We start from the raw sequence: 25,096 nt of genomic DNA, 5'->3' as shown, positions 1-25,096 counted from the left end.
GTTCTAAAACATATCTGAACTGTTGCCTGCTGCTGGTTTTGGTGAGCACAATGTCATCTTTATCTGATGCCACACAACAGGAATGCGCCCTAAACAAGGAAGTGATTACAGCTTAGACATGTTAACTCTTTCTTGACAAATACATTTTAAGACTGATAGAAAGCTGTGTTATATTGACCATCACAGCAAAGGAAAGATCAATCCATAAGGTTATGGCTAATCAAACCTATTAACTGCAAGGCAGATGCACTACCGTTTTAATGGTTACATAGTTTTTTCTGCTTAAATTGAAAAATAGACAAGTCCATTGAGTTCAATCAACAGATAAAAATGTATAATCTAACAACCCTCATGGACAGCACTTGAGACCACAGCTAATCTAGAGAAGGACAAAAACCATTATAAAGCATGGCTCGATTTGCTGCAACAGGGTTTTTCTTGGACTAACAATCTATGGTGTTGTTTCTTACAGATATTAATAACTTGCTATATTCTGCACATTTAGAAACACATCCTGCCCTTTTTTAAACAATCTACTGAGTTAGCTAGAACAAACACTGAATATGACTAAAAACTCGGAATGTCCCGATACCGATACTAGTATCAGTATCAGGACTGATACTGGGCATTTTCAGGAGTACTTTTACTCTTGAGAATGCCCTGATACTAAAGGCCGCTACTGGCCCTTTATTTTTTTTTATGGATCGGTTGCTGAGGTCCCTCACCTGCTGGGGACCTGGCTGTAACTGTCCTTGGCAGTGCCTGTCCAGCCCCATATCTCCCTCTCGACGCAGGCAAAAGTGCGTCTTATGGAGCGAAAAATACAGTAATCTGTTAGTTGCAACTAGGTGTTGATTGCATTTGCATAATTGGAGTCTAGGAGGTGTTACTAACCTGCCCAGAGAGAGGTGTTAAAACAGCATTGTATGTGGCAGGACAATAGATGTCTCACCCCCACCTCTATTTGACTCCCACCACCCTCTACACCAGCGGGCAAAGAAAATTCCCACCAGAACAGAAGCCAAGACGAAGGAGTTTAAACACCTCAGGGGGGGCCTTAAAACTTGTGAGTATCCAGACTGGGCTTTTGTCAAAACAGAAAGAAGAGGAAAGAATGGCAAGAGTACCAGTTAGGTTGAAAAGCATGACAAACAGAAGAATTTGGTCATCCAATATGTAGCTGGGGTGTCCAAGAAACTCAGAAGGGTTTTTAAAAAAAATCACATCCCTGTCTGCTTTAAACCCAGCAATACAACCCAGGCAACAACTGGTTCACCCAAAAGACCCAAAGCCAAAACACAAGATGAACAACATTGTGTTTGCAGTCTAGTGCAGTGAGGAGTGCTCAGAATTGTATGTCGGTGAAACAAAACAGCAGCTACACCAGCGTATGGCACAGCATAGAAGAGCCAAACCCTCTGGTCAGGATTCAGAAGTATACCTACATCTAAAGGAAAAAGGTCACTCCTTTGAAGACAGTCAAGAACGCATCCTAGAAAGGGAGAAGAACTGGTTTAAAAGAGGTGTGAAAGAAGCCATTTATGTAAAAGGGACAGAGTGTGTCTCTGTGTACCTGGCAGGTCATATCAAGTGTCCACCATCAAGTCAGATATAGACATAATGGCTACAGCAGAAAAGAAGTCAATGTACAAGGTTTAAACCATTAAAAACAGTAGTCTTTGATTTAGAACTAAAGGTCACAGTAAAGGTTAAATTGAATTTGCCAGGAATGTTAAGCTATAAAGTAAAAAAAGCAATCAAGGCCCTAGGGCAATTGCACAAGGCAAAAAGACTCATGAGTCTAGTGACCATTTAAAAACAAACTAAACAATACTAAGCATGCTGATACATATTTGATTTGCTTTACACAACATCCTCATCTCCGTATCATACATTTATGTTTTCTGGGACGAATCGGATCAACCACTGAACGTATCACTCGGACCCTCGAACTAAAACTGGTCCCTATTCGAGCCTTCCTTTCTAAAAAACCGCCCCCCTTCGCTTGGTTTGTAGCGCTTCTCCCCTCCCTTTTTTGTTTGATTCACCCATCGGTCGGACACCCCGGTCCGGATGTTTCTTGTATCTCTGTACATTCTCCTTCAAACTTTCCTGATACATATACACACACCACAGCTGGGATCCTAAAGTGGAAGTTGACCCTAGAATTACTCAAAGAACACTAAACAGTCATGTACCTTGATAAATGTACCTTGTACCTTGATAAATGCTTTGCACCATGTTTGACTTATATCTGAAACTCTGATTGTCCAGCAATCAGATTTGGAAAACTGACAGCTTGCACAGCATGACAGGAAACTGCTTGAACATGCTTCCTTCCTCTGTGCCCTGATGCTGTTGAAGACATAAATAGCGTGTAGGGGGGCTGAGCAACCCCTAAAGGTGCATGTTGTTGCTCGTAATAGCCGGCAGTTTTCCAATGCTGATTGCTGGACAACCAGGGCGCAGACGGAAGTCAAATGCAATAGTACGCATTTATTACTGAATACCGAATACCGCTACCGGAAGTCCCATTAACGAAGCCAGGCGGCGTGTAATGACTCGCCACTTGGCTTCCTGATTAGCCAGGCGGCGTGAAAAGGCTCGCCACCTAATTAGCAGGGAAGCCGTCTCCATGCTCCCTCGTCAACAGGTGACGATAAAGCAAGGAGCCGGCTTTCTGGCCAATCAGAAAGCATGGGTTTGTGTAATGGCACGCTGCCCGGCTTCCTGGCAGGCTGCTCGGTGTAATGGCAAGCTGCCCGGCTTCCTGATTGGCCAGGAAACCGACTCCATGCTCCCTCGTCACAAGTGACGAGGGAGCATGGGCCCGGCTTCACGGCCAATCAGGAAGCCGGGCAGCGTGTAATGACTTGCTGCCCAGCTTCCTGATACTGGAAGCTCAAGTATCGGAGCATTTGGCCCGAGTACAAGTACTCGCCCAAATACTTGCCATTGGCACCGATACCGATACTAGTATCGGTGCATCTCTAGTCCATGGTTACCTATGTATGTTCCAATACTAGAAATAAACTTTCACCTAGTCATCTACATTTTTGGTGTGTCACTGTGAACAGGTTTCAGTACAACATTACATCTCTAGGCAACTATGCAAACCAGTGTTACCACTTTGAATCACTTTTTTCCCATACAATTCCCCCATGTGACTAAAAAAATAAAAAATTACAGCCAACAGTAATACTAACATTTGTAACACAATATCAGTCCATTAGGCTGCTTCACACTATACAATACAGCAATTACCAGGCAGCACATTTGCTGCACTGACTGCATCCAAACGTTTTGTTGGATGTATTCTTTTAAAAAGTACATTCAACCCAGCTGTCTCTAGGACACAGGACAAATTACTCTCTGTCCTTCTACTTGCAGCCAAGATTTCTATAGCAAGGGCCTGGAAATAACCTTCTGTGCCGTTTCATTATGTTTGATCTAAACTCTCATGGATTATGATTAGAGCTACAACAATGATTCACTTTAGTCGATTAAAATCGACGATCGAAAATGTTGTCAACGTTTTCAATCGTCGATTAGTCAGCTATCTATTACATTGCCTGTTCGCGGCTCCACACACAAGCCTCACACGCCACGGCCACCGAACGCGCACGCTGCACACGCCGCGGTTCAGCCTCCAATCCAGGCGCTCCTTACATCTAGCCGGGCCGATCACATGACGGGGGCCACTGCAGTTTTGCTGCAGTTTTTTTACATGCTCTGGAACTGAACACTGCGGTGTGAACTAGAGCCCAAAATACCATTGGAATACATTGGACGCAGTTTTGATCCGGTCTGTAACTGCTCTGCTCCAAGGAACGCGCTTGGTGTGAACCGGCCCTCAGGATAAACTGGAGGAGTTTGAGGCTGTTTGGTCTCCCTGGTTGCAATATACTGGAGTGTTTGATACCCTATAGTAGGTGATTCTCCATTTGTTCCTCCCCCTTCTTTTTTTCCTTACTTCTCTTTCCTCTGGGTCCTTTATGCCTTGGCATCCTTCCCATTGGAATCTCTGCACACTTTTTGAATGTTGTTCGATAACTTGAAATGTGTTTGTTTTTGTTCTTAGCAGTATTTTGTATTCTGTGATATTTTCTGCAAGGACCATTTTCTTATTTGTTATTATTGTGGCAATGTTGCCACATTTGGTTGTTTTTATACGTTTTGGAAAATTTCAATCCAACTTTGCGAAAGTTAAAATTCTAGAATTTAAAGTAAGTGTATTTCTGAATGCTGACTGCAACAAAACTCCAGGCCTATTGGATGTGTTAGCTTTTAGAGAAGTGCTACTGTCTACATATTATTTTAGAACTAATAGGTCACATTTCACAAAACTAGCATACATACGAGCCAATACCTGTCAAATATGCAGCAACAGCACTGCACAGCAAATGTTGACACTAAACTCAGGAGTTAGATCTTAAAAATGCATTCATGTACCTTAGCTATTACCAAACATGTATCTTATTTGTGTATCACTCAGCTGTAGATCTTCAAATCATCTCTGAATTCATGCTGGCACTCTGTCCTTCCTTCTGGAAGGTGGCTACATTTGTTCCTCATGGTCCCTGTGTGTGTTGTAAAGTAGCCACCGCACCATGCTCACTCCCTTGATGGATAGCAATCTCACATTTAGTTTACTAATTTGTATTAAGATTGTAGTCCATCACAGGAGCAAGCTTGGAGCTGTGACTACTTTACAACACACACAGGGACCATGGGGAACTAAAAATATTGAGTTTTATTTGCATATGTACAATAGGACTGTAACCTGTAAAGTTTAGTTATTCTTTGTCACCTTTTAACTTCCATATTGTGCATCTTGTGGCTGTTGGCTAATTGTTTTGTTCATTATTATATATAGAAATCGACTATAGATTTTCACAGCAAACTAACTAATAAAATGACAATCATTAAGTATTAAGAACATATTTTACTGTAAAAAAGTATCTATACACTGCAATGGTTACTTTTTCCTGGAGGGTGTTCTATTCTTGGAAGCAGCAAAATCTGCATTTTTCTAATGACTGATGGAATTTGGACATCGAACTGGCTTTGCTGTGACACCTTTCTCTCCTCCTCCCTGCAGAGGTGGGTTGGGCTGGACAACAGCACAAACAATCTGCACATTTTTTTTTATGTCCTGACTTCCTTCTACAGACAGCATATTGTACTTTTATTCACAAAGAGGGATACAAGCTGCAGTGATACGTGGATTAAACAAAAAGTGATTATGGCAACAATCGAACCAGCACCTAGAAGGATATCCCAACAAAGAACTATGCTCACATCACTACCTTTATATTATGAGGGATTTGTGTGGATTAAACGACCTAGAAGTAAGGTAAGGTCATGATTTAAGATCCCTTCGTATGGTAAACATGCTTAGATGTTTATTTTTTAAATCTGAGGGCACTAATACATACAATGGAAACGAGCCACGTAACGTAGTTATTTGCATCTTGTATTACTTGTCATTTTTAATATGCAGTTGGCATCTAAGAAGGAAATATAAAGTATTCGTAGACATTGAAAATATTTATGTTTTTAGGGTATGTACACTCAAGCTTGTATTTTAAAGTCAGAAGGAAGTAAGGAATCAAAGGTAAAAAAAGTACCTACAAATACAAATTGAGGGGTGGGTAACAAGCACTGAAGAAGTTAATGTCTGAACAGGGCTAGGTGACAAATAGAGGAATCAAATATGAAAACAGATGCTAACAAGGAAAGGAACCAAAAGAGAAGTTGGTTGTCCAAAGCAGGGAAGGCAAATCAACGAAGTGGAAATTGCTATATGAAACAATCAAATACCTCAACAAGAATGTGGAGGACAACCAAACAACCAGCATAAGAAAAAAAAACAGTGGGTGAAAACTGGGGATGCACCGATACCAATACTAGTATCGGTATCGGTGCATATACCCAGTATTTGAGCGAGTACTCGTACTTGTTATAAATGCTACGATACTTACCTCCGATACCAGAACTTCCAGTCAGAGGGAGATTTCCTGACCAGCAGTGCCGCGAGGGAGCATGGAGACGGCTTCCCTGCCAGTGATGACTCGCGGCCCGGATTCGTGTTTGTCCGGGAAATCGGCTCTATGCTGTATGGCCAGCTCGATGCCGATTGGCCGGAAGCCGGCTTCCTGGCTACTCAACATTGAGTTGGCCAAACAGAATTAAGCTGGCTTCCCGGCCAATCAGAAAGCCAGGCAGCAGGTTACGGCCTGTCTCCCTGATTGGCCAGGAAGCCTGCTCCATTCTGATTGGCTGGGATGCCGGCTTCCTTGCTAATCAGCATCGAGCTGGCAAAACAGCACTGAGTCAGCTTCCCCACCAAATCAAGAAGCCGGGCAGTTGGTATTGACCAGCCTTCCAGCTTCCTGATTTGCCGCAAACCTGGCTCCATGCTAATTGGCTGGGATGCCGGCTTCCTGGCCAACCAACATGGAGCTGGCTTCCCGGGCAATCAAGAAGCTGGGTGGCGTGTATTGACACGCTGTCCAGCTTCCCGATTGCCCAGGAAGCCGACACTATGCTACCGGAAGCGGTACTTGGTATCGGCAGATACTGAAATATAAATATCTGTACTGGTACTTGATACCGAAAAACCAATATTGGTGCATTCCTAGTGAAAACAGACCAACATCTAAGGTGGTCAATAATACAAAATTGTTTGTAAAGGCTGAAGCCTAGGATTACTAGCCCTTGACCTCAGGAGTAGGAAGATTTATAATAAAAAGCCCTGCCATAGTAAGCTAGAGGGATAGAAACAGTCAATGTGAAACAAAGGCGGCTAGAGTATAATGTCCATTTTAGGAAAAGAGCGAAGAGGTTGACAACTCTATATAAAAGGGATGAGAGGGGAAAAATCCCAACTCACAACAAAAAGTTAAAACAGCAGTCTGTAGTCACAATACAACCAGTGTAAATCTATATACATATATTTATTAAATAATCAGTTAAAATAGAGAGGGGTGAAGGGGGATCTTCCTTCCAATAAGTAGGTCCCATAGGGACCTCTGGACTTACAGTTTTCAGCACAGAGCTCTGTGCCTCACGCTCATCCAGGGAAGAACAGACGTTATTTCCTTGTGAGGAAGGCAAAGTGAAAATATTGTGGCCCCTAAGAGACTGCCTACACTGCCAGCAAAGGAGGCAGACATCAGTCAGTGACAGGTGGTAAATTCCATTTTCTCCAGAAAAGAGTGTATTGTATGCAGCAGCATTTTCCGTATCTGGTGCGGAAAATGGTGTGAACCTGCAGCAGTTCCAGACCAGATAAAATGAGACATGCAGTATTTTTCTGGTCTGGTCTGGAACAGACTGCGCTGGCGTGAACAGAGGCCAGAAATAGCATAGTGATACATTAGGATGCATTTTGATATCGGAAACAATCTGATCTGGTCTGGAGATGATCTGGAACTTGAGGAGCTGTCTGTTCCATGGAACCAGGCCCAAGAAAATGGAAAAGGGGGATAATTCTCACCCTATCCAGAACCAGGAACTGAACATGGGAACTGTAAAATCAAGATGAGAAGGAAATTAGTACTGAGATACAGTACAAAGGGGAAATTAATTTTGGAGTTCTCATAAATCTCACAATCCCAAAACAGGGTAAAAGGGATAATAACTGCTATATTTAAGAGTAGTAAGGAGATGACAGTTAGTACCCACGCACTGCAAGTGTTAAGTGCTGATTTTAGTCTAGTGACAAAAAGTAAGAAGATATACTCACCTGATCCTCAATCCTGTCTGACTGCTAGACCGGTTCCCGTAGCCTATTTTCCTGCCGGGCTCTAGTGGTCTAAGGACTCGTGATGTCATTATGTGTAATGCAGGTTCATTAGATGTGAGGGCATCAAGGGACATACCACAACCAAAGCGAAGGGGGGAGAGGTGAGCAGTCACTGCCGCAGGACCAAGATTCAGGTGAGAGTATCTTCTTCATTTATTGCTCCTAGACAAAATCAAACACTTCACTCTTGCAGTCCAGAGGGTTGCCCCACTGCAAGGGTTACTTTTAACAAATCCTGGAGTTCTTTTTTAAGCCTGCCACAATGATATACAAGAAAGATAAAGAAAAGCGGGGCTTTAAAAGTGTCCAGACCATACGAAATGTCCATCAAACATGTAATCCTGTAACAATTGTATGATCCAGATTGGGCCCACAGTGGATCATACAATTGTTACAGGATTTAGGACTTGCAAGGAGTCTATGATATATAAATAAATATATGTACACATGTATGGGCACCAAAAGGAGGTAGCTTGTTTTTTAATGTAGCATTGTATCATGTGAATGACATTTTAAATGTAGCCAAGTTTTTAAGCTGTCTCTATGTAATAAAGTATATTTTTATACAAAACCATGTATGTTTGATGGACATTTCGTATGGTCTGGACACTTTTAAAGCCCCGTTTTTCTTTATCTTTCTTGTATACATTTTAAATTGGGGGTGTGGTGCCTATCCCTAATGGTTCAATTCAATTTCTATACGTTAAACTAATGCCACAATGATAGCTGAAAAGACCAGGAGCACTTGTGTGGACGTAACAGTCAGTGCTGTAGCACAGCCCTAAAACCTTTGGGAAGTTGAATGTAATCTCGCAGGCCCTGCACCAACTGGTCCGCCAATTCCACAAAGGCGGGGGAGACGTTCTCCTCCGCAAGACCCCGATGTAACATTTTTGCCCACTCGGTTAGAGTCCGAGAAACCAAGGCCGAAGCCAAGACCGGACATACGAGAGCGCCCGAGACAGAGTACAGGGACCGCAAAAGCGCCTCAGCCTTCCAATCAGAATGATCCTTAAAGGACGGCGAATCCTCCACCGGGATAACCTATAATTATATAGCCCTATCTGTCCTCTAAAAAACTATATATAATATGTGTGGGTACATTTAGTAAGAAAGTATATTACTGCTGTGGAAGAATCACACAGCAAAAATGTAAAAAATGTGTCAGTCATTTATGAACAGAAACTGAAAACTAGCTCAGTCATGAAGGGGTTAAATAAATCAGTTGGCATTTTTATCTGAATGGACACAAAATGTTATTGTTCTCTAAATTACTATAAGATTTGCTCTTTACACCTACACTATATTGTTTTAGCTGCAAAGGATGGGCCAACTCAATATTGACCCCCTACGGACTAAGACTGGGATGCCATTAAAGTTCATGTGCGTGTAAAGGCAGGCATCCCAATACTTTTGGTAATATAATGTATGTGCACTCTCGGTCCTTATCTGTTGGTTTTCATTAATGACATGCTGAAATGTTTACCTAATTGGCAATAAAAACAAGGTGTTGACTGCAGCCAACTGCTAGGGTACAAGGTACAGTGCTTGAAATATTTATTATGGTAAACCAGACATGTGACAAGACATCCCTGCATCTAAGTAAGCAACATATATTTTTTCATAGAAGCATTCACTTTCTACAAAAACAAATGTAAAATAGCTCCCATTTTTTCTTAGCGGGAAAGGTACAGCATTACAAAACTGATGTCCAATGGCATCTCACCCAGGAGACCTGTCCACACTAAAAACTCCAGTCAGCGCTGGAGGATCGGAGAGGGGAGGGGGAAATCACAGCGGGCAGAGGTGACTGAAAGTCAACACTCTCTGCAGGGAGATGATCGGGAAGTCAGCGATCGGCGGCATGTGTTCGTTCACTTCTCGATCAATGGAGCTGACCTGTGACAATGAAGCTGAATTATGGGGATGAGTGTTTTTCACTCACCCACTAATTCTCCTTTAACGGTCGCTTATAGAAGAAGTGGTCACGGGGACTTCTTAAGTTGCGATTGTTTCATTAGGTGATGCGCCAGTTTCAGACAGCGCAGCAGAAGCGCAGATGTAAACAGTTGTGAACTGTCGCAAAACACTTGCAGTCAGGAAAATAGCGCACGCTCAGGGCAAAACTGAGCTGCCAAACATATTTGCGTTTAAAAATAGTGATCAAAGCGGATGGAATCAGATGCTCTTTGGATGTGGTATCGGCATTCAACATCTTAATCAGAGAGCTTTGTGCATCTGAATGGACAGCAGACCTTTTGAGGCATACGTTTTCATGATTTTAATAAGCCATCACAGCTGAAGCGTAAGGCTCCAGACATCTATGACACACACTCAATTGAAAAGGGTGAAATGATCCTTTTTGATGGATCAAATACATTTTACCACAGACTAGGGCTACAGCCAGTACAAGACGAGGGGCAGAGCCTTTCAAAGAAAAGTGAGATTTAAGAAAGGGATTTCAACTGCCTGTCAGTAGAATCCTTAAAATTCTGTGTACTGTACTCATAAAATAGAGTAAAAATACAGCAACCAAAACTGTCAATAGGAAAAATCTTTACCCTTTCGATGCCAAGGTGTTTTTTTTTCACACATTATACTGTATATACTCCACATTGTAGGCCTGAAAACCACTTAACAACCCCCCCCCCCCCCCCCCCCCCTCCATTCTTCTTCAACCTTTAAAAATGAAGGCCTGCTCCTTAGGAGTGTAAACAAAACAGGCTGGATATGTCAATCAGCTGTCACTAGGCCTCGTACGAGTGCTTGCGTTGCCCATAGCAACAGTATCCCAGCAAGTTACAAAATAAACTTAAAGGAACACCACACTTCCCACTTACAAAACCCATATATAATTGGCACACATCCCATCAGTTAATGTTATTATTCAAGAGTTCAATATTTCCTGAAAGCACAGCCCCTGTAGAATAAAATGCAGATGCAATTTTTTTTCGGCACATGATATTAGCGCAACTCTTTAGCAGATCCAAAACTTTAGTAAAAATTAAACAAGTTAATTTAATGCACAAAATATTACCCATTTTTTGGTAAAATACAAAAGATCAGGTAAGGCGAGTAAGCAGATAACCAACATGCCAACCTTAAAAATTGTGTGTGCCCCTGAAACAGCGACAACATGGTAGCCCAAATTGTCCAAAGGCAATGTTTTAAAAGCCTGTACAGGTCATCAGTTTAGGGTTAATACCCGCAAATATTGGCCCTCGCGCATGTGTAGCAAAATCGTAATTTTGGTATGTATATACATCCAACGCGTGTTTACATTAGGGCTGCAGCTAACGATTATTTTCATAATCGATTAGTTAGCCGATTATTAAGTTCGATTAATCGACTAATCGGCTAAAAAAAAAAAAAAGGGCTCCAGTGATGGACTACTAGTTTCTATTGAGATTGTAGTCCATTTTATTTACGATTTTTCTTTTTTTACTTAACTTCATTGCCATCACATAGGGGGCTCACAAACCCCTATGTGATGGCATACTAGTGGCGACAGGTTCTGGTTAAGGTGACATTAGGGGTCTATTAGACCCCTAGTGTTATCTTTCTATTTCAAAGAAGCTATATAGGCGTTGATTGGGCTTGAATAGCTTCTTCCCCAGCTAGAGACAGCTGAGGATCTGGAAGTGGTGCAATAAGCGTCACTTCCGCCTCCATTCAGCGCGGAGGAAATTGTCGAACAAATGTTTGCTTGTCTCTCTCCCCGCTCTGGGAGCTCAGTGGCCAGATTTGCGTCCTCCAGTCTAAGGCCAACAGTAGGCTTTACACGGGTAAACAGAGTCCCGGTGTCTATAGTCACAGGGAGTCTGTTTACAGGGGCCCAAAGCCATCAACACAAGGGATACGACACTGGCAACGCAAGGGTTAAAAACATCTGCAGTTCACCAATTTAGAGCTAACAGTGAATGATGGCTCTAAAATGTTATACTCACTCCGGCGTGCACGGAGAGAGAGAGAGAGAGAGAGAGAGAGAGAGAGAGAGAGAGTGTGTGTGTGTGTGTGTGGTGTGTGTTACACTTGAGGACATTCTGCCGCTGGAGCAAAGGGGAAGAGAGGTGAGCGCTGACCACTGCAGGATAAGGTGATCACTTCTACGAGTGCTGGAATCTGTTTACATGTTGGTGCTGCCGCCAACATAATCCTTACGTTGATTATATCAGCCGAGAGTTTGTTTACATATCACTGCTGCCATTGACAGTTATCAGTGGAGAGAAAGGCAGGAACATTTACAGCAAATGAAGAAGACAATCTGTTCACTCCTACTACAAAAGATGTAATGGCTGTGTGACCCCAAAACCAAACCCAGTTTTCTCAAATTAAACAAAGCCACTCATACTGCTAGAAACCATGAGAAAAACATGGTACCTGCATGAATCTATAACCAGCCTTTATGGCAGGGTGCACATGGGAAGGCTTACAATACAAAACACAAAAAATCCCCAGCTCACCTGACAGCTAGCCTGCAACAAAACAAATTGCCCTGTCAACAGTATGCGTTAAAACAAAGGTTTTAGTTGCGCAAACTTTTGGCCAAAAATATGTAGAAGCCACACCGCCGCGCCAAGGCACCTCTGCAAAGTGTGGTCCTAACTCTATGTATACGAGTCTCCAAGTGTGAGCATATTAATGCAGTCGATAAATTGCATGCAGGTGTACCAAGAGGTAGCCTACTCCTATTTATAAGGTGCAGGGACGCACTGGAGGCCCAGCAACCAAAAATGCACGCTGGGACCCCCAGTGCGTCCCCACATCCAACATAGTCAAACTAGAAAAACATGGTACCTGCATTAATCTATAACCAGCCTTTATGGCAGGGCGCACATGGGAAGGCTTACAGCAATACAAAACACAAAAAATCCCCAGCTCACCTGACAGGATGTTGACAGGGTAATTTGTTTTGTTGCAGGCTAGCTGGCAGGTGAGCTGGGGATTTTTTGTGTTTTGTATTGCTAGAAACCATGAGTCTGTTCTGGCACAACCCAAACGCATAGCTGAATCAAAGTGCATGAAATAGGCAAAGCACCACTAGTTCAGGCTGTCCTAGGTAGAGACAGAACTATTCCTAAGCAATTGTGTCCAGCATAGGTGGCAACCATATCTTCCAGTAGAGGGGGGCAGGAAGTGTGCTATTCACAGGATAACCAGATGAATATAAATGAGAAAATGCCAGAGAAAATAACACAGCCAGCACATCTTAGTCCACATTAACACATTTGAGTTCCGTGCGCTTTGATGTGCATTCAGGCACAATGTCAAAAACATGTGTCGTGCTTGCAGTAACATTACTTGTTAATGGCACCCCAACACAGCCGGAAAAAAACACATTGAAACATGCACATACACACGGGGGGAAAAACATTCCCACGTTTGTCGCACGTGTGGCACCCACTGAAATCCACGGGGAAAACACACATGAACTGCCAGTGTGCTGAAGTGTGAATTGGCATAAGGACTGGTAAGCTGCAATATAATACATTTTTGTATTTGGGTTTACTTATACTTTAACATGAAACACATAACATTGCTTTAGAAAGTTGATTCAGTGTACACGGGGGCACTACCAACAGACAGGCTGCAATTTATATTTACCATATGACAAGGATATTGGGATTTTTCTGGCCCTTTACTACATATTGCAATGCAGGTTTAGCATAGACACAGGTAAATTTACCAAGTTCAGTTTACTGTTGGGACCCTTTGGAGGATCTACTTATTATACATTTGCTCTGTCAATAAAAAAATAATCTGCAACTGGAGCCTTGAGAAATACCCAGTACTTCTGGGTATAGGAAAACATATGACATTCTACCTGCCACCCCAAAATCCAGTGCTCCATTCATGAGCAGCCATTTCCCAGGCATGACAGTAGTCATGTGAGGGGGGGGGAGAGGATGGCGGGGGGCTGTACATAGTCTGTGTAAGATACGACAAACTCAAAATTCACATAGGAGTTTGGGGAGCTCTATCCACAAATTGGTTTGGCTGTGGAGCTAGTGGAAGAGAAATAAATCCACCTCAAGCATCCCTGCCGGGGGGGATGGAGAGGTAGAGGATTGGAAAAAGTCCAAAAACATTTCTATGAAATAATACAGCTTTACATGTACCTAGGGATGACACAACTAATCAACTAAATCGATTATTGAAAAAGTTGTCAACTTTTTCAATCCTCGATTAATCGGCTTCCGATTAGTTGGCCCTGCTCGCCGCACCTTCTCCTCACCTCACGCTCGCCACTGCCAGACCCACCCGCATCCACACGCCGTACCTCCTCCCCGCCTCACGCTCATTGCCCGCCCATATCCACGATCGGCACACTCTATTGCTGGGTTTTGTAGTCCTCTATACCCGATGCCCTTCTGCATTCATTGCTGTATAATTTTACACTTTCCATTTCACTATATTGCACACACTTTTTTTTTTTCTTTTTTACTTCCACCGCTCCAAGCTTGCTCCTGTGATGGACCACAATCTAAAAACAAACTAGTAGTCCCATCAGTGGAGCCATTTTTTTAAATGTATTTTATTTTTTATCTGATTAACAGATTAATCGAACTTAATAAATCGGCTAACTAATCGATTTTGAAAATAATCGTTAGCTGCAGCTCTACATGCACCTGTTAGTAGGCCAGTTTACAAAAACCTCACTCTGTGGCAGAGCTCTCACCACCAATTGTATCCTGCACTTCTGGGTGTGTAGAATAGTGTGTCCCGTGCGGGTTATTGTGATAGTGACCCCCATCAATTTTCAGAGATTCTCATATTAAATCCTGCAAATTATCAGAAATTATATAATTTACTATTCCCTGCTAATTAAGCAAATCCATATACTGAAGAAAAGTACAATCCCCGTAAAGAAAAAATCAGATTGGCTGAATTTTGGGGTAGCCGAGTGTTGATGAGTCCATTCACATATCTCTTTTCCCAACCCTTGCATGCAGTGGCTTACTCACCAGTAGTAGACAGTGACAAATCTTTTGCACAAGTGTTCTGTAAAAAGATAAAATGTGGAAGTCTAGTAAAACATGGTATAGTACAACAAGTAAAGTATTACTGTACACCAGGAGGTTTTAGCCCTTAAACACTATATGAAGAAAAATAAACAAACGTTTTGCTGGAGTTAGGCTTTAACATCTATTTGAGGCATATTTACAAAAGCAACGTACAGAAAATAATAGCAGCAAAACAATGACACAAACAACTTTGGAAAACTGCTCCACTTTGTCTCCAGTTTCCTTTGCAAACATGAGAAAGAGTTTTTCCACAAAGTACAGTAATAGAACAGGTGCACAATGAGTTATGGGAAAATGATAGAAAAAAAAAATAATGGCATGAAATAAGTATATCATTTATCTTTATATACAATATTTGTATAATCTTACTGTGAATTTGGGCTAGTAAAAGTCTCTAAGAATATGAGTATGATAACTGGCTCTACTATTCTCTTGCATAGAAAGGTGAATGTGTTGTACATGCTTTTATGGTAAACAGTAAATATTTTCAGAGCTAAAACAAACACTTTGATACACATGGGTAATTATTATTATTATACAGGATTTATATAGCGCCAACAGTTTGTGCAGCACTTTACAATATAAGGAAGACATTACAATCACAATACAATTCAAGACAACATGGTAAGGAGGGCCCTGCCCCTGAGGGCTTACAATCTAAAATACAAGAATAAGGAAATCAGATCAAAATTCAAGTTAGGTGCACACCTCCAGGACTTGATGTAACCCTCTTTTCATGTATATAAATATTCTCTAATAGTAAAAAAAAGTCCACATTCATAAAATATTACTTTTTAAATAAGTGGCCCAGGGGTGTGGAAATTTTTGAAAAAACTACTTGTCCAAGGGCTAAAGCCGGGGTCAGCTCTACTTGTCCTTCATAACAATTTACTTGTCCCAATACAAAAAAAAATATTTTTAAAAAGTTTAAAACTAGGGATGCTCCAATACCAGTTTTTGGGTATCGAGTGTGAGTACCGATATTTTGCTTTCAGTACTCACTATCGCTTTCAGTATCAGTGCTTCCGTTGGCATGGAGCGGCCTTCCCGGGCAATCAGGAAGCCGGGCAGCGGGTAATGAGATACTACCCGGCTTCCTGGCTGCCAGGGAAGCCGACTCCATTATGTTGATTGTGAATGGCTGGGAAGCCGGTTTCCCGGCCAATCAGCATCAAGCCAGCTTGCTAGCCAATCATGAAACCTGGCGGAGAGTAATGACCCGATTGGCCGGGAGGCGGGTCATTAGTCACTAACCTCGCTTCCTGACGGGAAGCTGGCCCCATGTTCCCCTACGGCACTGCCGGTCGGAGGAAATCTTCCTCTGACCTGAAGTTCCAGTATTGGGGATTGTATCTGACCATTTGGGCGAGTACAAGTACTAGCCCAAATACTCCGTATCTGTGCATCCCTAATCAGAACTGTATTTGTCTGTGCTAAATAGCGCTTCTCTTCTTATTGGTCAGCATGGTCACCTGACCACGCTGACCAATGAGTGCTGGCAATTTGTTGCGAGCAAAATTCAAAATGCATAGGGCAGGACTGCGCTGCACAGTACGGGGTAAGGATACCTGTACTGGCGGAGGGTAAGGACTGTTCACAGAAAGTTAAGTATAGCTGGCAAGGGGGGGAGGGGTTGTAGTGGTCGAGACCAGGCCAGATTTGATTGGGTATTTCCATTTTCCCGTATTACCTGGGAAAGTGAACTTACCCTTTAATGCACATTGTGCGTGTGAGAGAGTTCTGCTGCATGGCTACCACAATATGGCACACAGTGAAATGGCGGTAGGACTCAACACACACACAATTTCCTATGCGTGCGTTTATTTGTATGCAGATGGCAGGGGCAGCAGAGTTGGTTTTAATTTTTTTTTTTACTTTTGTCACTTTTTTTTTTATTTTTATATATATTTTATTATTTTTTACTTTTTTATAACTTTTTAAAAAATGTTTTTTATTTTTTATTATTTTATTCCTATCACATATGGTGTTAAAATCCTCTGTGTGATAGTTTGGAGGTGACGGGTTCTCTTTATAGAACCTGCCCTCCAACACAGAACAGATGTTCTTTGTAGTTCCTGACAGCCGAGACGGTGGCGCTGTGATTACAGCGCCACGGTCTCAGTGATAACACAGAGCAGACGAAGAACGGGAGTTCTTCGTCTGATCTGCGGGCTCTATGGTGAGCTACCGTGCTGTGGTGACGGGTCCCCCAGAGGAGCGGGAAGGAGGAAAAATCCCAACCCGCTTATCCCCCCGGTTACACCTAAGCGCCAACCCCTATGCACTACTCCACAATGGAGCCAGTTGTTTTTCCCACACTATATTTTATTTTTATTTTTTAAATGTTTCACTGTGCGCACAATTCCCACATGTATATATACGGCCAATGACTCGTGCAAAAGAAAAGGGGTCCTCATCAGCTTCCGTCGATCAGCCAATTTCACATGTCACTCGGAGATTCGTGATCCTCAGGGGTGTTACCTTATCCTCACGGGTCTCCTAGATGATCAAGAGATTACACTTGTCTCCTATTATGCTCCTAATGTAGACCAGCTTGCCTTCTTTCGGGATCTTCTTGATAAAATTCACACAATCGCAACGGGCGCAGTCATCATGTGTGGAGACTCCAACATGGTGCTGTACCCGCATCGTGATAAGTCTGGAATCTCTCCCGCCTGCTTGCACTCGCGAAGCCCTTCTAATATCCTCCTACTCACTGGTGGACTGCTGGAGAGAGGCCAACCCCCATAAAACTGACTACACGCACTACCCCCATCCTCATGCTGTCCATTCCAGAATTGATCATATTTTCACCTCCGCCACTTTGAAGCCCCACATCCTTCATTCCCACATCCTGCCTGTCCCATGGTCTGATCACTCGGCTGTCAACTTGCTTCTCCCTACCTTACACCCTATCCCCGACTCTACGACCTGGACCTTGAATGACTCCCTGCTCACTGATCCTTCCTCCAAGCTTCTACTAGAATCCTACATTACAGACTATATACAACTCAACCGCATGTCTGACACCTCTCCCGTCACCCTTTGGGAAGCCCACAAGCCGTCCTTAGGGGACGGATCATCCAATTGTCATCTCAACTCAAGGAGAGATTGCAAAAACTGAACTTGCTTGAAAGGGCCTTCAATAAAAGCTCCCTAGCCTTCGCTTCCGACCCATCCCCGGCCTATAAAACTGCTCTAGAAACGGCCCGCCAAGCGCTGAACCTCCTACTTACTGATCATGCTGCCAAACAACTTCACCGCACTGCCCATAAATTCTACCTCAAAAGTAACAAGGCAGATTCCCTCCTGGCCTCCAGGCTCCGACGCTTAGACCCAACATTCAAACCCATCAGACTACGTACCCCCACGGGCACCCACACAAGCACCCCCGACAAAAGTCCTGGACATATTTCAACAACATCTTTCATCCCTCTACGCCTCCCAGGACCACTTCACCCCTCCTCATACGGACCAATTTTTTTGCGGACCTAGATCTTCCCTCTCTGACAGCATCACAAATTGCCTCTTGTGAAGAATCCATCACAAAGCAGGAAGTCCAACAGGCGATCAAATCACTAACTCGGGGAAAAAGGCCAGGAGTAGACGGCTTTACAGCAGCCTACTACGTCGCCTTCCAAGACCTCCTAGCTCCCCTCACTGACTGACACCTTTAATTGCCTCCGAGAGGGTGGATCCCTAGGTCCAGACTCCCTCTCCGCCTTGATCTGTATGATCCCCAAACCCTCCTCTGACCACACTAACCCTTCTAACTACCGGCCAATCTATCTACTTAATGTAGACATCAAACTGTTGGACAAAGTCTTGGCCAACAGACTTAATCTAGTGATAGGCCACTTGGTCTCTAATGACCAAGTCGGTTTCATCCGCATCAGACAAACCAGCGATAATATTCGCAGGATCTCCCTCCTTTCCTATATAGCCAAGACCAAGAAAATTCCTACCATGCTCCTTTCTCTAGATATCAAAAAGGTGTTTGACAGAGTCTCATGGCCCTACCTCTTTCATACACTGCGCCACCGGGGTTTTGGTACCTTCTTCCTAAAATGGGTGCCCCCCCCTGTATAATAGACCAACGGCACGTATAAAATATGCGGGCTTCTGCTCCCAACCCTTCCCGATCCTCAGGGGAACCAGACAGGGTTGTCCCCTATCCCCTCTTCGCCCTAGCACTGGAACCCCTAACCCAGAAGAATTGTAACTCCCCTGATATCAGCGGCATTGATCACGAAGGAACCTCACATAAGATATGAATGTTTGCGGACAATGCCTTACTCTTTGTCACAAACCCCGTGGTAACCCTACCAAACCTCACGAAACTCCTATCAGACTTCGCCTTGATATCAGGCCTGTGTGTCAACGACTCCCAAGTCCATAGCCTTAAAGTGACATTAAACCCTCAGATTTTTTAACATAAACCAATACTGTAATGTGTGCCTTACAGTAATCCATGGTAGTTTCTCTTCTCTTTGCTGCTCTTCCTTTTAAATCATCATGTCTTCTCATGCTTGGGGAGAACTTCCCTATGCAGCTCAGGGCCTCTTCCTGTAGTGCTGGCTTAGGTTACAAACCTATACACAGACACCATATATGCATTACTGAGACAAGACAGTCTGCTGCAAAACAGAAGTTCTGCCAAGCATGAGAACAGATACAGATTTAAAAGGAAGAGCAGCAAAGAGAAGGGAAACTACCATGGATTACAGTAAGGCACACATTACAGTATTGTTTTATGTTAAAAAATCTGAGGGTTTAATGTCACTTTAAATATCTCCCTACCCCCAATGCTTGTTTGAGTCCCTGCGTAGCACTTACTCCTATTCCTGGCGCATGGACCACCTCCCTTACTTGGGTATTAAACTAGGGCGTTCCCACCAGGATTTATACATTAATTATCCAGACATGCTCACTAAACTAGCTACCATGCTAAAAACTTGGCTGGGTAGGATGGCAGCGGTCAAGATGACCCTCCTACCCATGATTTTATATTTATTTAGAGTCTTGCCGGTAGCAATCACGGTCCCGGCCCTCAGAAAACTACAAGCCCGTATCTTTTCCTTTATATGGGGGGATAAGTGACACAGAGTCCCCAGACGTACACTATACTTACCGAAATCCCGGGGTGGACTGGCGGTTTCACACCTAGCTAAATACTTCCTTGCGGCTCAGATAGGACAATTAGCGAAATATCACTCGAATTTTGAGGCCCCGGCCTGGGTGGCCTTGGAAAACCACCTGGTAAAGCCTGCATCAGTTGCTAACCTCCTCTGGCTGGCCCCAAAACTGAGACCAACTATATACAAACCCCATAATCTCTCACTCACTCAGATTATGGGACTCAGTCAAAACCCATTACGGCCTTCTCTCCCCACATCTGCCCCTCATTTCCATTCTCGGCAATCCCTCTTTCACTCCGGCTCTCACACACCCGCCAAGTTTTAAGGCTTGTACTGACCGAAAACTCAACTACTCTGGCAACTGCAATCAGATTCAGGTGCCAAACCTTTTCCCCACTTGCGGGAACATAAGCAACTCCCGAGTGCGGAAGTCTTCCGATATCCCCAAATCAAAAACTACATAACAATGTCCACCCCAAAACCTACTGGCCCTCGCAAGATGTCCCCTTTGAAAAAAATCTGCCGCCATGACCCGCACAGCCCATCTTGCTTGCATGCTGCTTATGTGTTGCTATCTCACACGCACACCCACTAAGCCTTCCCAGCTGATCCGGATAGCATCTCCTTCATTTGGCTATACCTGCTAGGAGACGTAGGACTGACACATTCTCTAAAACTGCCATATTAACCCATGAAGGGTTTTGATAGTGCTAAAGTCTGTTGTCTGCTGATAAGTCTGATATTGGAGAGTATTTGATCTATCCTCATATTGCTTACATGCTTGCTACCTGCTGATAAAACTGCATAGTGGTGCATCAAATTGTCTGTTGCTGAATAACCTGCCATTTACCTCCCCATTGACTCTGCCTACATATCCGATATATGCATCTGCTTTGTTTACTAGAGATTAACCCTTAGCTACTCTTACTGCTTGTCTCCCCATTTGATACTCCGGACGCTGGTACCGCACATGTACAGCTCGCCGCATATGAGTGTGGGGTAAAGGGTACTACCTTTATATCATCTTAGCCTATTCCTCACTCCAGTATAACAGGAAGTATATGATGAGTGCGGTCTCCCTCTAGCAGTTAATGTAATTGGGAGTCGCTCACTGAACTTCCTTATCCAACAAAACCCCCATCGGTTCGGCAGCTGTGATCCAGTTAGACACTAAGCACTGGTCCAGCCTTGACAACTGACAAGATCTGGGGCCAATCCTGGGCAAACACTAGACGAAGCTTGCGCTGTGCAAGCAAGATTAATTATAAGGTACTCATGCGGTGGTACCTGGTACCGACTAGAGTGGCCATTTACAACCCCAACTGCTCCCCTAATTGCTTTCGAGGATGTCCTGACCGAGGCACGTTCTTTCAAATATGGTGGAGATGGAATCTTTAGTATCTTATCGTCTCAGTTCTCGGTGCCACTGATTAGGGACCCCTATTTTGCACTTCTCAATTGCAGGCCAATAGACCTCTCCCGCACTCAATTCAACCTTTCCATGCATATCTGCACCTCCGCCAAAAGAGAGATTGCAAAGAATTGGCTGACGTCAACCCTGAGTCTTGCCAGTGTCATAACCCATGTCAATTGGGTGATGGTCCAGGAAAAGCGAACTGCAAAACTTGAGGATAAAATTACCAAATTTGAAAATACCTGTTCCCCTTGGACTGACAAATACTTAGCCCCGACCACCCCTCGTCGCCTTTGCACTCTGTAAACTAATTTACAATCCTCGCCTTATTGATCGCTCTTTAGTACTTGCGTGCGGCCCGACCCCCTTTCACTTCTGCCACCTGACCTTCCTTCCACCCCACCACCTCCCCTTCTGTCTGCGTGCCCCCTATGTTCCTCGCTGTAATGTCTGTGTTTAGTGGTGCCATTACCTTTACAATAAGGTTACAAGGTCCTCTACCCATGTTGGGGGTTAACAAATTACCTAACAATATGCTTGTACACTGAGCTACCGTTTAATCCATATGTACTATTTTTTTCCTCATGGACTGACAACTACTCCCAAACGAGACTTCATCGGTAAACAATGTTTGTAACCCATACAAACTCACCCTGGAAAATTAGCCTCTATGTAACCTCTGTTATACCTTGTCATAATGTCCAGACCACGATCTAGGTCTGTATTGTGTTCTGCTGACTTGTCTTTTGTGATGAAAACAATACAAAATTTATATGGGGGAGAAAAAAAACGGAACAAAGGTCCCACATGGATCTAAGTCCTTACTCCTCGATGCTAGGGAAAAAACTGAGCTGCTGCTAGCTAGTGGGGGTCAAGCCACCAGCAGGGGGCTGCCCCCAGGGCTGTGCTATCAAGTTTTTGTGCCTAGGGTCCCACTCCTGCCGGTGAAGATGAACTCCACAAGTTTAAACTATTCCATATAGATGTACTGTATAGTGCCTACTTTTTCTTTTACGTCTTCTTTTAGTGACTTAGGGCGTTTTTTTATCTGCACCAAAAACGCATACACAATAATTCCAATGGTTTTAAATGAGACTAGTTCACACCATTGCATTCAGTTCCAGAGAAAAAAAAAAGGAGAGATGCACCGAAATGTAGTTTTTTAGACCTAAACCAAAAATAACCAAATTGTCTGGCCGAAACAGAAAATTACATAGTTTACAATGGGTTTTTTTTTTACGATTCTTTTTTTTATTATTTTATTTTTAATTATTTTTACTTTACTGTTGGGGTTGTAAACAGACCCCTGATATCCCCATTTTAAAATAGAAAAAGAAATTGAGGACACAGAGTCCTCAATCTCTTTTTCTGCAGCCCCTGTTATAAATGAACAGGAATCCTCTATGAATGTTCCTGTCCAGTCATAAACTGTGGAGATAGTATGTTTAACATGTCCACAATCATGAATGAACAGGAAGTGATGTAGAACATGTTCTGTTCATTCATAACTGGGGACACAGTAAGCATACTATGTCCTCAGTTATTTACAAACACCCAGCAATCCGCTGATCGCTGCGTGCTTGTAAGCCGCTCTCCATCCTGACTCCTCCACCTGTCACAGGAGGCTAAGTGGGGTGGTACGGGAGGAGAGCTCAGCCTTCTGAAAGCTCATTGCTCCCCGCTCTCCACCCTGACTCTCCGCCTGTCAGAGGTGCAGGCCCCGCACAGCATCCTGAGCTGTCTCCTTCCTGCTCGACCTCATTAAACCTTCTCTCCTCCACGCTTGGCACCAGTCTGTGTCCCCTTTGGATCCTATCTGCCTCTGCCAACACAGGCAGGGGAGAGCAGCGGGCATTGGAGGGGACACAGACCGGCGCCCAGTGTCGAAGAGAGCATGCTTTTTTCTTTTGCACTGGAATACAAAAATGCATATAAATGCACCAGAACACACTTAAAACGCAAGAAAAGCCCATTTAAAAGAAAACGTGTACGCAGAAACGCATCCAGATCTGGTCTGGAGATGGTGTGAACTAGCACTAAAACAGACTAGTAAGTGTTTTTGCTTTTTTTGAAAAAAATGTAAATGATTTCTATAGGGATTTGTAGCTTAAGAGGGGGTCATAATTTTCTCCTGTCCTTTGAGCATAGAATTTTGTGATAAATGTGATTAGGGGGTACATTTTGTATAAATGTTGAGGTAACCCCTTGGAGTTACAGTTTATGTAAACATTAGAGGTGTGTTTTGTACCTGTTACTAGCAAGTTGATGACTGCTTTTTGCTTGTACTATTACCACATAAGTGTGATGGCTTTTAAAGTTTTTGTTATAACATCTCTGGTTACACTGCATTCCATTCTAAGTTCCATAAAACTGGCTGGTCACCTTAACTAAATGTGCATTCTACATTCTTCTTACAAGCTTTTACTACCTGATGTTATAACACAAAACATACATTTTAAAATGCAGATAGTGCATTTATAGCCTAGTGGTACACTTTAGAATTTATTGTGTCGCCCTCGGAGCCGGTCCCGGGATCCAAGATGGGGCAGCGGATCCCGGGAATCAAGGTGAGGGGTCAGGGGGGGAACCGGAAGCGCCAACCGGGCGCGGGGGGGGTCGTGCCGCGAACGAGCACATATAGGCGATCGGCGGGCTATGGACTCGCTGATCGCCTATATGTGAAACACCCGGTACCGGGTGTTCGCATTGGACGGGTCTTTTCTGCCCGTGCGTGCCCGCTAGGGGGCGCAGATGCTGCAGTGCCGTCCGTCCGTTTTTTTACTACGGGCGGACGGCAAGAGGTTAATAGTCTTTTTGAACATAAAATATACATTTTCAATAATCGATTATAATCGATTATGTCGATTAGTTGTTGCAGCCCTAATTATCACACTTAGGCAGGATTACAGGGGCAATTACTTCTTCTTGAAATGGAAAACTGCATATGAAATAATTATTTGGAACTACAATACAATAAGTGAGCTGCAAGCTAAAAGGCTAGATTGTAGAACAGTGGAACAAAATTCCTGTTTTAAAAACACTGCTGGCAGGTAGGCTGTTATCCTGCATGCACAGCTCAGTGTGAAATTCCAGGGTTTGCTGTTTGCGTGCTATGAGTTATACCATCCCAAACCGGCCAATAACGTTGACTGAAGAAAACAAACACAGAAGAACAGGAGAAGATGCAGTAATGATGACATCTGGGCTTTTACTGTGCTGGGGGGTCCCTAATCTTTCAAAATCAGTTTGTCTAGAGACTGAACCCATTTGTACCATGATGCCTGGATTTTGAGCAGAAGCAGACTGAAGTAAGGTGGCCTCCTTTGGGACTGCCTCCAAGGAGGCCACTATCTGACTCATGACTCTCATGCAAAAGCAAAGAGTCAGTTGACTGTTGGAATAAAAGTCCTGAAACCTTTCTTAAAGTGACACTAAACTCAGGAGTTAAACCTTAAAGCCTATTCCCACCTTTGTAAGTGATACGCATTTATTGTGGTAATGTAGAGGTGCAGCAATGATGTATATGTGTGCACATTTTCATAACTCACATTGCTGGCTTTTTTAATTTTAATGGATTTTTTAGTAGGCCTGAGTCCCACAAATTGAACATGTCCTAAACAGGACTCAGTCTGACACTGGCAGTGTATTGTAAAGCAGTTGCCCCCCTCCCTGTAAGTCATTGTAAGAAGATCACTGCTCACCAGCTTTG

At 43.4% G+C, this 25,096-nt stretch overlaps 1 protein-coding gene across 1 annotated transcript in view; it reads left to right on the top strand.

The window, feature by feature from the left end:
* The first annotated feature begins 5,147 nt into the window (after positions 1-5,147).
* The window catches only part of STAP1 (signal transducing adaptor family member 1), a 75,464-nt gene continuing 55,515 nt past the window's right edge, over positions 5,148-25,096 (top strand). The window contains exon 1 of the mRNA XM_018559917.1: positions 5,148-5,356. Coding sequence (XP_018415419.1) covers positions 5,246-5,356 — 111 coding nt within the window. The 5' untranslated portion in view covers positions 5,148-5,245. The remainder of the gene's footprint in view (positions 5,357-25,096) is intronic.

This window comes from Nanorana parkeri, unplaced genomic scaffold, assembly GCF_000935625.1.
Source record: "Nanorana parkeri isolate BGI_ZX_2015 unplaced genomic scaffold, ASM93562v1 scaffold421, whole genome shotgun sequence".
Lineage (NCBI taxonomy): Eukaryota > Metazoa > Chordata > Amphibia > Anura > Dicroglossidae > Nanorana > Nanorana parkeri.
Note: the sequence above shows the minus strand (reverse complement) of the source record. Positions and strands in the feature narration are given on the sequence as shown.